The 17,129-nt window shown below is 33.5% G+C and overlaps 1 protein-coding gene across 3 annotated transcripts; it reads left to right on the forward strand.

Annotated features, from left to right (window-relative positions):
- The first annotated feature begins 1,871 nt into the window (after positions 1-1,871).
- On the forward strand, positions 1,872-12,936 carry LOC104889665 (hypothetical protein). 3 transcript variants are annotated; one of them, XM_048640032.2, is made up of 7 exons: positions 2,438-2,576; positions 7,413-7,505; positions 7,645-8,072; positions 9,235-9,846; positions 10,541-11,067; positions 11,818-12,365; positions 12,622-12,936. In XM_048640032.2, the coding sequence occupies exons 2-7, from the start codon at positions 7,492-7,494 to the stop codon at positions 12,722-12,724; spliced, it is 2,232 nt and encodes a 743-aa protein (XP_048495989.1). In that variant the 5' UTR covers positions 2,438-2,576; positions 7,413-7,491; the 3' UTR covers positions 12,725-12,936. The 3 variants fall into 3 exon arrangements, with proteins under 3 accessions (XP_010673240.2, XP_048495988.1, XP_048495989.1); XM_010674938.4 differs by having other exon boundaries at positions 1,872-2,576; positions 7,413-8,072; XM_048640031.2 differs by lacking the exon at positions 9,235-9,846 and having other exon boundaries at positions 1,872-2,576; positions 7,413-8,072.
- Positions 12,937-17,129: the final 4,193 nt, after the last annotated feature.

Below are 17,129 nucleotides of genomic sequence, written 5' to 3' on the forward strand. Positions count from 1 at the left end.
CAACAGAAGACCAAATGATAGAAAAACAACACAAGCTGAAAGATTTAACACACTAACTGAAAGTCAACAGAAGACCAAATGAAAGAAAAAAAACACAAGCTGAAAGAATTTACACAGCAACTGAAAGAATTCAGAAGACCAAATGAAAGAAAAACAACACAAAATGAAAGAATTTACACACCAACTGAAAGTCAAGTAATCTCTCACCAAATGATTACTATCTTCTTCTCTACTCCTACCTCACATCAACTGCTATGTCTCACTCCCACTCTCTCTCCTCCAAACTCTCGAATCTACTGTGAAGATTAGCAAATGACGTGCCGTTACAGAATTCTTCTAGGTGGAATCCACTACAAGATGCGCTTTGTCGTCGTAAATTGGAAGTTTCTAGAATACTTGTTCAACATCATCATTTATCTGCTTGGTCTAAATAAATGGCGTCTTCATCGACTTCTTTCTGTTTTGAGAACAATGAGGGATTTTTATATGGAAATTCAGTTTCATTTTTATACTTACCAGTAATTTAATATTTTGAGAAGAAGAAAGTCCAAAGAGGGAGTCGTCCGACGGAATGTATTGTGTCAGACGGTCTGACACAATACTTTCACTTGAGTAATACGTTATCGACACCTAAATTAATCAACACTTGCTTTTGGCACGGAGATTTAGGAGGGAGTTGGATGTAGCCTGTGGGTTAAGTTAAGGAGAGAGAAAAGTTATTTGATGTAAGTGGTTTGAAGTGTGGTTTCGATATATATAACTCTTACATTATTTGAAAAACTACTAAAACAACCAAATGTTGCAATAATTTCGGAGCACAAAAAGTAATTTTTGAGCATGTCTAATAAAAGAAGTTCGTTGAATTAGAGCCGAAAATTAATGCAATCTATTAATTTTGGATGTTTCTTTCATTGTCATAATAGAAATTAAAAAGACATAAAAGGTGACCATGGAAATTTAATAGAACATAACGATTTTATTCAATAAAACCACCCATTGATTGTTGTTGAGGGCATTTGGATTTGGATAGCAATGTTTCGGGATAAAACAAACTCCTTGTTGCCTACTGGCTACTTGCCTACACTGGGTGAGATTGCTACTTCTACTCACTGGGTAGACTTCCCATTAGAAATAAACAATTAAAAAATAAATAATTTTGCTGAATTGGACTCCACTTATTATTAATGTTTATTTGTAGTGGGTAGATTACCGAGTGGGTAGACAAAGTTTTTCCCACTGGGTGGCCAAATCATGGGCCTTGGAGTCTGGAGACCAGTTGACGCCGAACTTTCGTGATCACATTGATACTGTTAAATGTTAACTGTTACGTTAGACTTTTTCATTTCGATTACGAAAGATTCTTTTCGCTAAGGACAGGTGATCGACATAGGTATTAAAAATAAAAAAGCCGGGTACTAACTACTAAGAATTATGTACACTCAAGACTCAACTAATATGTCGAGTTGTCAAAAAAAAAAAAACCCTAATATGTTGACTTCATAAACCAAGACCCAATACCTTTAAATCTGTAATTTTTAATTAAAAGTGAGGAGATCAATGAGTTGTCCCCGAAGAAAGTCCACATGATGTGCCTTTTATAAATTTTTGTGTACATACACTTCCTTGGTTCTTTAAACCAAGACACAATACCTGTAAATCTGTAGTTGTTGAAGTATGAACAAGTAACAAATAGGAGAATGCTTATAGCCACGAGGATTGCACGTCCGAATTTTAAAATATGTATTTGTCATGGGTCATTTATCCATTGGATAGATAAAGTTTATCCGAGATTTGATTGCTGATAGCTGATAGCTGATAGCTTGTGCAATAATGATGGAATAATGAACATTATAAAAGCAGACGACAACTAGAAAAAAGTTACACATAGACCAAATAACCTCTAAAACTTGTCTCTCTCGCTGCCAAAACAAAATATAACTATTTTTCTCTAATCATGACATCCCAAGAGCAAGAAAATGAAGATCTGAGAAAAGCAGCATACAGAGGAGATGTGAAATTCTTGAGAGATTCATGTGTTGTCTATAATAAACCTCACGGTTATTATTTAACAGTGTTCCAGAGTAATCGATATGAGTATCTTCCTGCAGGCAATATCTTCCATATAGGGGCCTCAGCAAACCAAGTAGAGTTCATCAGAGAAGCAATAAAATTATTGGCTTCAGAAGTCGTACAAGAACTCATCCAAACAGTAAATCAAGATATGGAGAATCCTCTTCATTGTGCTGCCATCAGAGGCAATGTAGAGGTTATAAAGATGTTGCTAGAGATCTTCCCTTCGCAATCTCTTATAAGACCTTGGTTAGATAAGGATATCACAGGATCAACCCCTTGCCACAGAGCTTTAACTTATGGGCACGAGCATTGCGCATCAGAATTTTTAAAGAAGGATAAGGAGCTCTTGAACATGATTGATAATCTTGGTATCAGCCTACTTTTTAGAGCTGCGAGTAGAAGGTGTAACAAAGTTGTTTTGGAAATATTGAAGTCCGACCATTCGTTTAGCACGGACGGTCCCGACGGCCAAAATGCCATGGAATACTTGCCAAGATGCTCAGGTAGGTATCCTAATTTTTTATTTTTCAATCATGGCCTAGTTTGAGAGGTATTGAAGCAGTTCTTTTTATATGAATAATGATAACATACAACAAAAATCTCATTATTGGGGGTATTGGTTTAGAGGGATTAGTGGCATGTGACAAGGATTTAATTATTGGGAGAGCGACGAGTGACAGACGAGAGGGGATGGCAGAGATGAGCTTCACACGGGGGATTGCTCAATATTAAATTGAAGTTGAGACTTTGTGTGAGGAGACTCATAGTTATTTTTGTCAATTTTTCGGTGATCTGGTGAGATCTACACTCCAAAATGAGAACTAAGAACCAATATGGGCACTTACGACTTAGGCTATGTTCTTTTGGACTGAATTAATTCAATTCAATTCAGTTCAGTCTCATAATTTTCATTCATTTCAGTTCAGACAAATTCAGTTCAATTCAATTCAATTCAGTCCAAAAGAACAAAGCCTTAGATCATCAAAATCATATGTTCTACAACCTTTCTGTGTCATTAATTGCATTTTCGTAATTATACAAATTTTCTAATTGGTTCCCATTTTCTTTACTTTTACAGAAGTCTCATTTATTTTGGACCAATTTTCTCTACTTTTACTAGTTTTTCCTTTAGTTTTAATATTAAACTAACTTAAACTTATGCTAAATGGTACTTATACATAATAGATTGAAATGTTAGTTGTAATTGATGATTTTTTTATGGTTATCAATGTGTTTTTTTCCTTAAAAGTTAAAAATATTAAGTACAAAAATTTCCATATTTCATTCTACTTTTCAATCAATATGATTTACATTTATATCTTTTTGCTTTACTTTTAAGAGATGAAACTGGTTTTCATTCTCATTAATTTTTCTTTCTTTTTACTCTTTTCTTTTGTTCTTTTTCTTTTGCACTCTTTTTTTTTTTGAAGGTTCTTTTGTACTCCATTTAGTAGTAGGCTTTTAAATGTGAATTGTTCATTACTAGATCAAATAAGAGTACTGTTACTTTTAAAAAAATGACTTTTTGTGGGAAGGACTAGACTTTTTATACAAGAGGTTATTGAATTGCAATGTTGGTCTTGCTTTTTTGATTTATTTGATAACATAAGGGATGGAACATTTGATTCAGATAATGTTTAGGATCTTTTTAATCTCTTCTTTTTATTTGCAATATTGAGGTATGACACAAGAATTTAGAAAAGAAAATAAAAAGTGACAAAAAGACCTAGCTCCCACCTACTAGGAGAAAGAAAGAGAGAATATATTGCCAAAAAATTAAAATCAATGTTGCAAGTACTATGCAATTTTTTAAAATGAAAAATGTTGCAAGTAAAAAACAAAGTAATAACTAAAGGAATTTCTTTTTTGGAACAGATTTAAGAAAAGATCTGGTTTAATTCATGATATTTAGTACAAAAATTTAATACCATTTGAAAAAACTTAATTTAAAAATCACGACATGGCAATTGCAATGTAGTCTATCGTCAACTTCTTCGTACCGACTCCGCTATCAATTTTGTACATATATACATCTATATACATACATACATACATATATATACATACATATATATATATAGTCATACATGGATAAAAGATAGTCCAGCTAATACAATAAAAATAGCAGTTCAATTAAATCATTAAAAAGGCAAAATTAACTAATATGCGTGCGCGTATCCAAGTTCAGGAAAATAGTGCGAATGAACACCTTTCCTTTCAAATGAACACCTTGGGGAGGGGGGGGGGGACATGGCACATGGGGGGGGAGGGGGGGGGGGAACATGGCACTCCCGCATCAATCACCACTGCTGAACACCAAAAAGAATAACTTTAGCAAAATGATGACCACACCATTGCTATCCCTGCGTAAATGAGACCAAGACACAGACAAAAAGTTTTTGCTAAATAACAAGACATCCTCCAAAATAAAATCAAGATCAGAGGAAAAGATATGCAAGAAATCGCCTACTTCTAAATTAAAACTAGTTATTAGGCCCGGGCTATGCCCCGGGTAAGAAAATTTTCATTTATTAATATTGTACTTTGATATGATATTACTAAATACAACTTGGTCTAGTGGTTAAAACTTTAGTACATGAACTTTAGGTCACGGGATCAAAACTTATACTATGCAATTTCTAATTTTTTTTATTGTACGTGGATTCCATAAACTAAAACTCCCTAGGGAGAGCGCCACGTGGCACCGTTTCTGGTTTACGCACGCCTTTTAATATATTAGTATAGATTAGGCAATAGTAATCCCAATTTAAAAAGAGAATTAACCCAATAATGACTAGGTGAATTTCTTTCAGTGACTAATTTAATACATTTAATTACTAAATCTATTTTTATGTTAAAATTAGACTGACTATTTCTTGAAGCTCGATCTCTGCACCGGATGAACCATATAGCCAAGAGAAACCATAAACCAGAATAAAACAAATTGTCCAAGATAAATTTTTGTGGATGTCTCTTCACAAAAATTATAATGAAGAAAATACCAATTCAATTTGAATGGATTCAAAATGATGTTACTGCATGGATCGGGATTATAAATTCGTCCATTTTCATCCATTAAATAATATTGAAATTTCTCTTTTAATAATTTTTTATCACGCTCTTACAGCCGTGTGACCAAACATTGACATTATGTTTCAAAGATTACTCTAGAGAGGTCGTGGCTACGAGCCATTTTTACCGCATAACAAAGTGCGTTCCCCTCAGCCACTTTTTTTTTTTTTTTTTTTTTTTGAAAATAACATTAATTCATTGATTCAAAGTCATACGACATCTACAATAGAAGTAGAAACTAGACAAATACATATCAAATTGAATAAATACAATTCTAATATGATAAAACCACGATCGTTGAGTAGATCTAACACTTCTGAACACCCTCGTCTTTTACATCGCTGTCTGATGCAGCCTTCTGCAAAGGGGTCTGTCGATCTTTTGTAGTTTTGAAGTAGAACTGGATTTAATTCAATTGATTGTAAATGAAGTCTTGACATCTGTTGCAACTCCGCACAAATTTCGATCAACACATTAACATCTAGAATTACAAAAAAATCCAAAAACAAAGTCTCCAAACTCTCACGTGGAGAGAGATAAAACCCAATATATGGGTAGATATAACCCAATATATGGGTAGAAAAACTCTCCATCATAGAGAGACTAAAATTTATTAGAAACATAAACATACAAAACTAGTAACAAAAGGAGAAAAGGGGGCTTACCACCGCCAAAAGGGTGGTGGTAGCCCCTAAATTGAAAATTAGGGAGGCCAACAAGCACGAATTAAAATAATTAAATAACATCAAATTAAGTTTCTTTCTTTTTTTGATAATGATGTAATTTAATTAATTATTTATTAACTATAATGTATAATTAAATAACATCAAATTATGTTTTTTTCTTTTTTTGATAATGATGTAATTTAATTTAATCAATTATTTATTAACTATAATGTCTGTTGAGATGGAGAATGATAACTTCTATAATTCTTATTAACTGCTTGTCATTATCCTAATTTCCCTGATTATTTGTATAATTTATTTTTTTTGGTGCGAAAGAGGGGCACAGCCCCCAACAAGACAGAAATAAAGCTAAACAGAAATAAGACGTGCATACTGCATAGGGCCTCCATTTTCTTTTTATAATGTTCTTGCTCTCCTTTTATCAAAAACGTTCTTGGGAATTGCTGCCATAGATTTTAATCATATTTTTCTAACATTCACTTCCTCCGTATTTTTTTAGTTTGGTCCTTTAGAATCTTGACACAGCTCACAATTAAATTTTTTTTTTTATATATTTTCTTCTCAATATATAAATACTCATGTGGGATTTTATTATTTGATTATTCTCAATGAGTACTTAATTAATACTTAATAGTTATAATTTTACTAATATGTAATGAAAATAGTATTTAAAGTCAAAAAAACACATTGGCAAACACGTATAGTCAAAACAGACCAACTAAAAATTATTTTAACTATTGTCCCCCCCTTGTTTGTTGTACTGATGAACGTGCCTAACTTACATGGACCCGGTTCACATTAACATTAGTGTACACCAGACTAAAAGCACGTATCATTATGAGCAATTCACTATATATATAACATTCAGAAACCCACTATATTATGTATAAACCTAGTATATCTGAGGGGGCGTTTGGTTCATATAATGGTATGGGTTTGGAATCAGGAATGAAACCAAGGTGGTATGGGTTTGGAACTTGATACTTAATACCTTGTGTTTGGTTTCATTTAGAAATGAAAAATCTTCTTTTATTTGATACCTATCGGTAAGGTATGAGCCATACCCACCTCCCCCCCTAGGTTTCTAAACCCCATACCTTCTGGGTTTGAGGTATGGGTTTAAAATTTAGAAATAAGTTAAACAAACATTAGGTATGGGTTTTGTTCATTCCAAACCCATACCTCATACCTAAAACTAGTGAACCAAACACCCCCTGAAAGAGTTGAAAGGTTTTAGGTTTTAGGTTTTAGGTTTTAGGTTTTGAGTGTTTCCTGCCGTTCACATTCATGCACCCACGAGATATATATATACGGCCTATTCTAATGTTATGCTAATATGGGCTTAATTAGGTTAGCCCAAAGAAGAGAAGCCTAATTACACTTAAGTACAAAATATGGGCCTAAATATAGATTAACATACAATAACATCTAACAATATCATATTATCATGCATAAACTACATCATTTCTAAACAATCCACCATATCATTCACAAACCCACTATATCATGAATAAACTCACTATTATAACATTCAAAAATATATCATGCAGAAACTCACATACATTTCCATGTGGATTGCAGATGACAAAGAAATTTGTCGATTGTTTCTTATAAAAAAGCCAGAGCTAATCTACACAAAGGGATTTTCAATACTAAACACATGGGCTGCGGAAGGTAAAGTTTGGCCATTTGAGCATCTATTAATGTGTGATGATATCATCCCAAATGTCAAGATGGTTGTATTCAACATATTCTTAACAAAAGACCCAGAATCAGGTTATAACCTTTTACATACCCTTGCTCTTTCTTCTAGTATAAAAGAAAGTATCCAAATAGCAAAGCTCCTTATGGATGTGTACAAAGATGAAACATCAAATAAGGAAATAACAACGCATGCATCGACAACTTCAAGCATCACACGAGACCAGCAGTCGTTATTTCCATGGTTATTGGTGAGTAAATCTAGAATTACTCCTCTTTTGGCGGCCATATATAGTGGGAATGAAGATTTTGCCTCGTATATTTTGTCACTGGATAACAAAGCTGTAATACAGTCGCCGTTTAATTGCCTCCATGTAGTCACCATGGCAGCAAATCCTAAATCTGCATATCGTCCAGAAAAGAATAAATTGGAAAGATTTGCACTAGAGATTCTAGAAGTATTGATTAAGGAAGGATGGACCCACCTTATAATTGATGGTGATGAAGTGGTTACCATGCATAACGCACCATTCTGCGGAGGTGAGTAATATCGTTTTACAAACTCAATGGCATCGCTAGTCACTACATTCATAGAGTGAGTAAGTTATCTGCTTCTAATAAACTATTAAATTTTTTTTGTTGATGGTAAGGTAAGTTGGTCTAGTTAGATTTCGTTAATACTTCTATTGAATTCTATTAGTAGTGGGTAAATTATTCCCTGAATAAATCAAAGTTTATCAAAACTTAATTTATGTTTTTATTGTTTTCCATCTTTCTCCAGAGGAAAAACATTGGACTAATTCATTTTCTACCACTATCTCTTAGGTAATTAACATGACACAGTCAATTTCTTGGAAAATGCTACTCGTAATATAAATCCCAAGTATCCATGCATCTATATCTTACAATAAAAAAATATTAGAATAGGGATCCTGGATCCAAACCATTGCTTCCCACTCTGTCCCATAATACTATTCCAAAATATTAGAATAGGTTGCCCAAACCCCACCCCAAACCAAAAAAGTCCGGATTGCAAAAAATCTGCATAAATCCTGACATTTGTCGAGCTTACTTTGATCAGCTTTAAAATTTACATTAGGAAAAATACATCCATGTAAGGTCTTGTTAGATTACTCGATTATACTTTCAAAATATTAAATTTATATATTATTTATTAAAAAGTAATTAAAGATATTTAACTTAAATTATGCATTACCAAGCGTGAAAAGTGAAAACTCAATAGTTGCAATATAAAAAGATTGAAGCCGCTATAGAATGGACACATGTAGATTCCTAAGCTTGTGTTAAATTTTGTTGGAATGCTAAATGTCGTCCCAAATTACATTTGAAATTACAATTATATCATTACCTTTATTTTTACCTTTAAAAAAAGTTTTGGATTTCGTTGGTGGTGTTCGTGGTATCGGTGGTGGTGTGAGTGGTTGTGGTTGCGGTTGTGTGTATGGTGGTGGTTGTTGGGTAGTGAGAGATGGTGAAAAAGAAAGTTAAGGGTAAACATTAATATTTTATTTTTTTTTGGTGAACATGGAGCATACAAACATTAATATTTTCAAGTGTGCTCTTTGAGACGATTTTAAGAAATCTTGAGACGGTGTTTAATAATTTCCAAATTTTGAGATGGAATAAGAACAATACCGTACTATCACAGTTGACATTGACAAATTTTATTTTCCTGAAACAGAATTATTTTTGGAACGGTTAGTTGCAGTATTTCCAGAGCTATTGGAAAAAGTGAGCAAAGCCGGAGAAACTGTGTTACACAGCTGGGTAAAAGAGGTAGGTAAAGAATGGCCGTTTAAATGTATATTTGAGAGTGAAAATATCGATCAAAAATGGAGAAGTCGTCTCGTCAAACTCATGTTTATGTACAACTACAATCAAAACAACCCTTTTCATGTTGCTGCAACTTGTAGCCACAAAGAAACTCTCCAAATTGTGAAGTTCTTAGTAGAAGCTTACAAAAAAGAAGTTCCTGATTATTTTCGGTATGACTCATTTATGCTTCCTTGGTTACGATATAATTCAAAACGTGAAGGATCTCTGCACTTGGCCATCAAAAATAAACAGGACGAGCTTGCAAAATATATAGTGTCACAACTTGGTGACAACAATATGGGTGAAATAATAGATTTTTACACCCCAGAGCACGAGACTCTTTTGCTTGCAGTACAGAATGATTGTTTTCAAGTGACCAAATACATGATGGAAAATTTAGATAAGGAATGCTGGAACAAACATATAAAGAGTTCGGTTGACGGGCGAAATATCTTGCATATTGCTTCACGTTGCAAAGGTTAGTTTTGCCTACGGTGTAGTTAGTCGTACGTGTTCGGCAATAGAGTTTGAGGTAGCTTTTAGTGTTTGGACTAAGTTAAAACTTTAATAATGTTGAAAAATTGTGCTTGATAAAATAGTGTGTGGAGTAACTTTTGAGGTTTGAACTAGTGTTTTGGAAACGTTATAAATATTAGCTTTTGGGGTAGAGGTACTTTTTGGAGTAGCTTTTGAAGATTGAATATGGTTTATTTTTGTTACTACTTTTTAAAACTAACAGCTAGTTTTACGAAATACTGATTACCATAAAAGTTATTTTCATAGTCAAATTCTATCGCTTATATTTGACAACTAACCGCTAGTATAACTGTTGATAGCTACTTCTATGTCTTGTTAGCTACTTTTGCCGAACAGACCCTAAAGAGTCATAATGTGATTAAAGTCTAAAAGAAGAGAGCATAATTCACTTTATAAACTAAGGGCTACTCCCCTTTCAAGGTGAAACCTTATGGACTCTCAAAGTCTCAAGTTCAGTTATTTAGAGAGTTTAGACAAACTTCAAAAAAAAATAGTAATCAAGAATTAATATTGTAGACATTCTTATAATTAATGTAGGAAAATTTTCTTTTTTTTGACTGCTGGTGTGAAATTTTTCATACAAACTTTCTATAGTATAATGCTAATTTTATTCTTTTTTATAAACGTGAAAGCAGATACAGAATTGGGTACATGGCTTATTGACCAAACACCAGAGTTCATCACTGAACCAGACAACGAGGAAAATACACCTTTGGATGAAGCATTTGCTTTTGGTGCTACATGGTTTATAGAACACGTCTTAATAAAATTTCCTTTAAAGTTCGATAGTGCAACTTTATCTTGGGTAAAAGCATGTGAGCAAGGTAAATATGAGACGCTTGTATCATTCATTCTTCAATATCCAGGAGATTTCAGAAATCTTTGCATACAAAAGAAGATCTCACCTTTACATCATATCAACAAGCTTCGAAGTTTAAAAGAGTATGAATCATTTGTCACCATATCAGACATGAAAGGTCTTATCAACCTTCAAGATTCTGAGAAGAATACACCATTGCACAAAGCTATAGAGAAACAAAACATACACTTGGCGGAAGCATTACTTGGCTTGGAAAAAACAAATTACACCATCAAGAATAAGGAGGGGAAATCAGCCATGGATATGTTGGCCGATAAATGCAATAGTGAAGATCTTAGATGGGTATGGTTTCTTGCTTCGAAAACTTCTCTAATCTAGATAATCTATTATAAAATGCATCCCTTGCTGCTCTTTCTTTGTATTCAGAAGATTTTTACATAAATAGAATTGCAGCTAAATAATATGTATGAAAAATGTTGGCACCATCACAAACCTAGCAAGATTCGAAGAGAAGGGATTCAATTCTAAATGAAACGGATATAATTAGGCTTTGTTTTAATGGATTTTTCACCAGATACCTCTATGAGGTTTTACGAAATTCATGAGATAACCATGCGGTTTCAAAAATTCATGGAGTACCCCTTAGGTTTGCATATAATGTACCAAACATCCTAAATAACTTTTTGATTTTGATTTTTGTTAACTTAAATGACTTGAGATCACTTAACTCCAACCTAATTCGCATATTAGCCATCACTATGCTAAAAATGTCTTTTCATAGTGATATAAATTGCCTTTTTCATTCTTTATTGGTCAAAACAATTTTAATAATGACATATGTACCCTTAGACAACTTTGTTTGCTTTTTAAAAGATTTTGGTTGGGCATCATATGAAATATTAGGATCTGAGTCAATTAGTTTTGAGTCATTGAAGTTAATATAATCAACACCAGTGAGTTATAAGGGTGTCTAGTATATTATGTGCAAACTTAAAGGATGCCAGATGAACTTTTGAGATCGTAGGGTACCTGATGAAAATCCATTGTTTTAACACGTATACTAACCATTTCTTTTGAAACTCTATATTATAGGATGAGATGTGCCAAAGAATCGAAATCAATCCAAGAATAAATACATCATTCTTTCAGCAACGCACTGATTTACTAGAAGTGCGAAATTCGCTTTTCGTGGTGGCAGCTTTGATAGCTACCATTACATTCGCTGCTGGATTTACTCTCCCTGGTGGATTGAATCAAGACACTGGAGAAGCAATGATGGTGAAGAAGGCAGCTTTCTTGGTGTTTTTGATGGCTAATACATTAGGCATGTGTACTTCCACGTTGGTGTTGATTTGCCTTATATGGTCCTTGGTCCAAGATAAATCTTCTGAGGTTCCGTTGTTATTGATTGAAAAAAGCATGTATTTACTCATGCTAGCGATTTGCTCCACCTTATTGGCTTTTATGACTGGAGTCTTTGTTACAATATCCCCACAGACCTTATGGCCAACCATCGTTGTTATCGTCATGAGCTCTTTCATTGCAGTTTTAGTTGAAAGGAATCTATTGCAAAAAGTCTTAAGAATTCGTCCAACAAAACAAGGAGGAGTGAGGGAGCACCAAGAACACGAGATCTTTCGGTAAGCTTTAAATTGAAATATCTAAATTTTGTTGAAGTTATGATGGTTAACGCACAATGACACATGTGAGTGTCCCACACTAATAAATAAAGATAAATGAGTTGACTATATAAGATAAAGAGATTACTCTCTTCATTATTGCTTATATATGGTTAGGTGGAACTTCCTTCTGTCAAAAAAAAAGGTGGAATTTCCTTAGTCTTGTGAAGCGGGCTCTTTCCTTACCATGGTAATGTATATAAGTGTATTATTGCAGGGGCGTATCGATTGTTGATGCTTGCTCAGCCTTCATTAAACAATTTCAATTCCGACGGACAAGGAAGAATGAAGAACATGAGGAGACTCCAAACCTTGTTTGAAACATAAACGGGAGCAAGCTAGCGATTCGTTGTGTAGGAGTGGAGAATATTCCCATTCAAGATTGAAAGCGGAAATATGAAGGCGATGTTATTGTCATGAGAAATCTTGTTAGATTCTTCTCAGTATATACTTTTAAAATTATAACTTTTTATAATTGTTATTCGTGTACAATTCAAGATATTAATGATCAAATAAGCGCATTTGGGCTCAACCTTCATAAAACAATTCGATTCGTTCCTAGGTGTATACTTTCAAAATTATAACTTTTTAAAATTGTTATTTGTGTACAATCAAAGATATTAATGACCAAATAAGCGCATTTTGGCTCAGCCTTCATAAAACAATTCAATTCCAATGGACAAGGAAGAATGAAGAACGTGAGGAGACTCCGAGCCTTATTTGAAACATAAACGTGAGCAAACTAGCGATTCGTTATGTAATAGTGGAAAATGTACCAATTCAAGATTGGAAGCGAAAATATGAAGGAGATGACATTTTCATGAGAAATCTTGTTAGATTCTTCTCGATGTATGCTTTTAAAATTATAACTTTTTATAATTGTTATTTGTGTACAATCAAAGATTTTAATGATCAAATAAGCACATTTGGTTATGTGAAAAAGTGGATGTAACATTTATTAAGGAACAAAGAAAGTATTAGATCTTGATCGTTGATTTTTGAAGATTACATCTAAGCAGTCAAAAAATGAAAAATAATTAAAACATGTTTATTAATGATGTTTGGCTAATTAGTACTAAAGCTCTGTTTGGCAATACATTTAGGTCACCTTAAATAAGTAAGTGCTAAAAGTTTAAGTCGCCTAAAATAAATAGTCGTGTTTGGGGGTAGAGCTTAAATAAAATTTAAGCTCAAAAATTGACCAAAATTGAGTTGCTATCAAATATAGCATCTCAATTTAAGGTGTTGAAATTTTCAGCTACCTTATCAGCTCAACTCATTTCAGCTGCCTTATTAGCTTTATTTAAACTTATGTTCCCAAACATAGAGTAGATACAAAAAGAGTACGTAGAAGATTTCTTGTTTAAAATGTTTTAATACAAAATTATTTTCCTTATACTATATTTCCTCTCTTCTCTTTTTGTTTTTCTCATTTGGAATGATGGTAATACTCATAATTAGATAGAATCTTTTAAATTTTTCTCTATCTATAGGAAAAAACATAATCATGTTGAATTTTTTTATTCCAATCAGTGAACCTTTTATTAATATTTATAACTTTCACTAATATGCAATCAAGCTCGTTTTTAAGAATTTGGTGGCATAAAGGCCAACCTAAAAATTGGGGCCAAGTGTAGTATGTTTTTGAAATTTTAGGGATATGCAAATAACAATATATAAAAGTAAATAATGATGATATGTCGCATAATTCACATATCAATCTATTTAGTGTACCAAAATAAAAAATTTATAAAAAAATGTGAATCATTATTTTCCTCCGATCTTTAACTTGCATCATGTGTCACTTCTGGAAGTTGCAAATTACTTACATCATTTTGTTTTGGGACAATAAATTGTCTCTATTTAATTTCTCTCTAATTACATGACCTCTTTTCTTTCTCTGTATCTTTATCCTCTCTCCTTAAAAAATTGTGCATCATGGCCTTATGGGTGTGATGCAAGTAAAACAAACTAGTGAATTACTGTTAAAATGTTACAACAACTATAATAATAATAATAATAATAATAATAATAATAATAATAATAATTATTATTATTATTATTATTATTATTATAATATAATTATCACCACCATTTTTAGATGTACGATAGTATTTATTATGGTACATTATTGTATTAGACCTCAAAAGGTTTAATTCCGCCTTAATATGAAGGCCCAACTAGAACATAAAGCCCATCGGACGAAGTCAACATAAGACAAAGTCAAAAGAAAAAGACCGTCAATATAAACGCGAAAACACGTTTTTCTGACAGGAGTATAAATAGGTTATTTATACCTAATTGTTTAGACTACGAATTTTAGTCTAATTCTCTCTGTAATATGGGTTTCCTCATATCAATAAAATATTTTCTCTCTCTGCCATGGACGTAGCCAAATTGGTGAACCACGTAAATCTGTTGTTTGTTTTTCATTGTTTTACATTCTTTATTTGTTTCTTTTTCACATCTGTCATAACAATAACTAATCTTCCTAAAAAAACCAATTTGGGATTTGTGAATTTTGATTTCATTTCCAGAAAAAAGGTGTTATCTTTCATATTTTGGTGCCGAATAACGAGTGTCCTGAGCGATGGGGAAGGAAGTTGGAGATGAGAGACAAACTGTTGAAGTACACAACTACGATCTTCATAGAGAGATTGCCGTACAACTGCTAGTAGATCCTGTCTACTAGGCACGAAATCCCAAGGTCTTGGATGATCCTCCTGGGATTCTTCTGATTCAATTAACAAAGAAGTCACTTTCAATAGTGACTTTTTACCCTGCTGCGAGGGTATGCGAGGTTCAGTCACACTAGACGGAAACTCGAAAGAGGTGGAGGTCTTGACGTGCCCCAAATCAAGTTAGGGGGCCTCCCACAAGATACGTTTTTTAGGTGTGATGACACATGAAGTCATCACTAGAATTTGGGGCGAGTTAGAATGATAAACTACGCCCCACTGACGGATCCTAAGATCCAAAATGAGAATCCCAAATCTAGAAGACCGACAAATAACAGAGTGGAAACAACCGAACATGAAAATAATGAAAATAAAAACAACCACCCGACACATAGAACTACGCCTGCAAACAACACCGGTAAGAACCTGCACCAAACGCGTCCTTGGCACACTAAATATACTGATGACAACTAACACTAGTGGGGGACGGGGAAGGGGCACTCGACGACACCTAAAAAAAACGACTCGACAAAGCAGAGGCCTAATCGATGAGGGTGGAACAAAAACGCCGGCCCAAAACTAACCGGAAACCAGAAGTCGCCGCGAAAAGTCGACGATGAAGAAAACGAATAGTAGGAAAATCGACGGAGAAGATAAAAAAAACGAAAAAAAGAATACAAGTGAACTCGCCGGAGACCCGTCGGAAACCTGCGCGGCGCCGGATCTCCGGCGAGCTCTAGGGTTAGGGTGTTTGGGTGTGAGTTTGTGTAGAGAGAAGGTAGAGAAAAGGTTTATAGAGAGAGAGTCTTTTTTTTCCTTATGTGTGAATATTTATGTTAAGAGAAAAGTTGCTTGGGGTAAGTGGTCCTAGGCCTAATGTGGTTTTCAATATATAAAGGTGTTGCATTATTTAAAAAAGCAAGTATTGCAATAATTTTGGAGCGCAGGAAGTAGTTTTTGAGCAGGTCCAATAAAAATGAGTTGGTTGAGTTAAAGCTAATATTCCTATTGTTGAACTATCTTGCTTTTGCTCTTAATTAATTTTATCCTTGTAAACAATATATTAAATGTTCCCCTCGTGCGGAAGACCTCCTTAAATCCTTTTACTTAACCTATAAAAAAAAATAAGTTGGTTGAGTTAGAGCTAAAAACAACGCCGGCCCGAAGAATATGGAGTCCTATGCTGATAGTGAAAAATAGGCCCCTATATAAAAAAATTCAAAGAATCCACTAAAGTATGCAAGTAAACCAAATAACAAATATGCATCAAACTAAAATTTTCTCATCAAAATATTTTGGTACATTACAAGGAAAACTGAATTCAATTAACTTGCCAACATATTGACCATTAGCTTCAAGTCTTTTATATTTAAAGATTTTTTTGTCAATTTGAGGTCTCTGTGAAAGTGAGATCATGTTCCATGTCCTACTTTGGACATGTTAAAAGCCGGGCCTGGCTAAAAATTTATGTAATTTATCAATTTTGGATGTTTTTATCATAATAATAATAAGAAAGATGACCATGAGAATCTAATTTTTTTTTTATTAGGAAATTAAGATCCATGCATAACATGCTCAGGAAATACCCCATCATAATGCTGGGGAGAAGGATCGAACCCCTAACCTCAAACCTCAAGGACCAAGAGGGAGCGCTCTACCCACTTGAGCTAACTCTTATCCTTAATCATGGGAATCTAATGGATCAAAATGATTTTATTTGGCAAAAGGACACTGATTATGATTGAAGGCATTTGGACAGCTATGTTGCGGGATATCACAAATTTCTCGTTTTTTCTGCTAAGTATCAATACTCCTACCTCGTGGAGTACATTACTACTGTTAAGTTAGACTTTTTCATATCGATTACGAAAGATTTTTTTCCCCAAGGACAGGTGACATAGGTATTAAAAAAAGCTGGGTACTAACTACTAAGAATGATAAAATTATGTAAAAAAAAAACCTAATATGTTGACTTCATAAACCAAGACATAATACATTAATACCTGCTGTACAAATCTGAGAAATTGTTAATTAAAGTGAAAAGATC

This window comes from Beta vulgaris, chromosome 3 (genome assembly GCF_026745355.1).
Source record: "Beta vulgaris subsp. vulgaris cultivar EL10 chromosome 3, EL10.2, whole genome shotgun sequence".
NCBI classification, from domain to species: Eukaryota; Viridiplantae; Streptophyta; class Magnoliopsida; order Caryophyllales; family Amaranthaceae; genus Beta; species Beta vulgaris.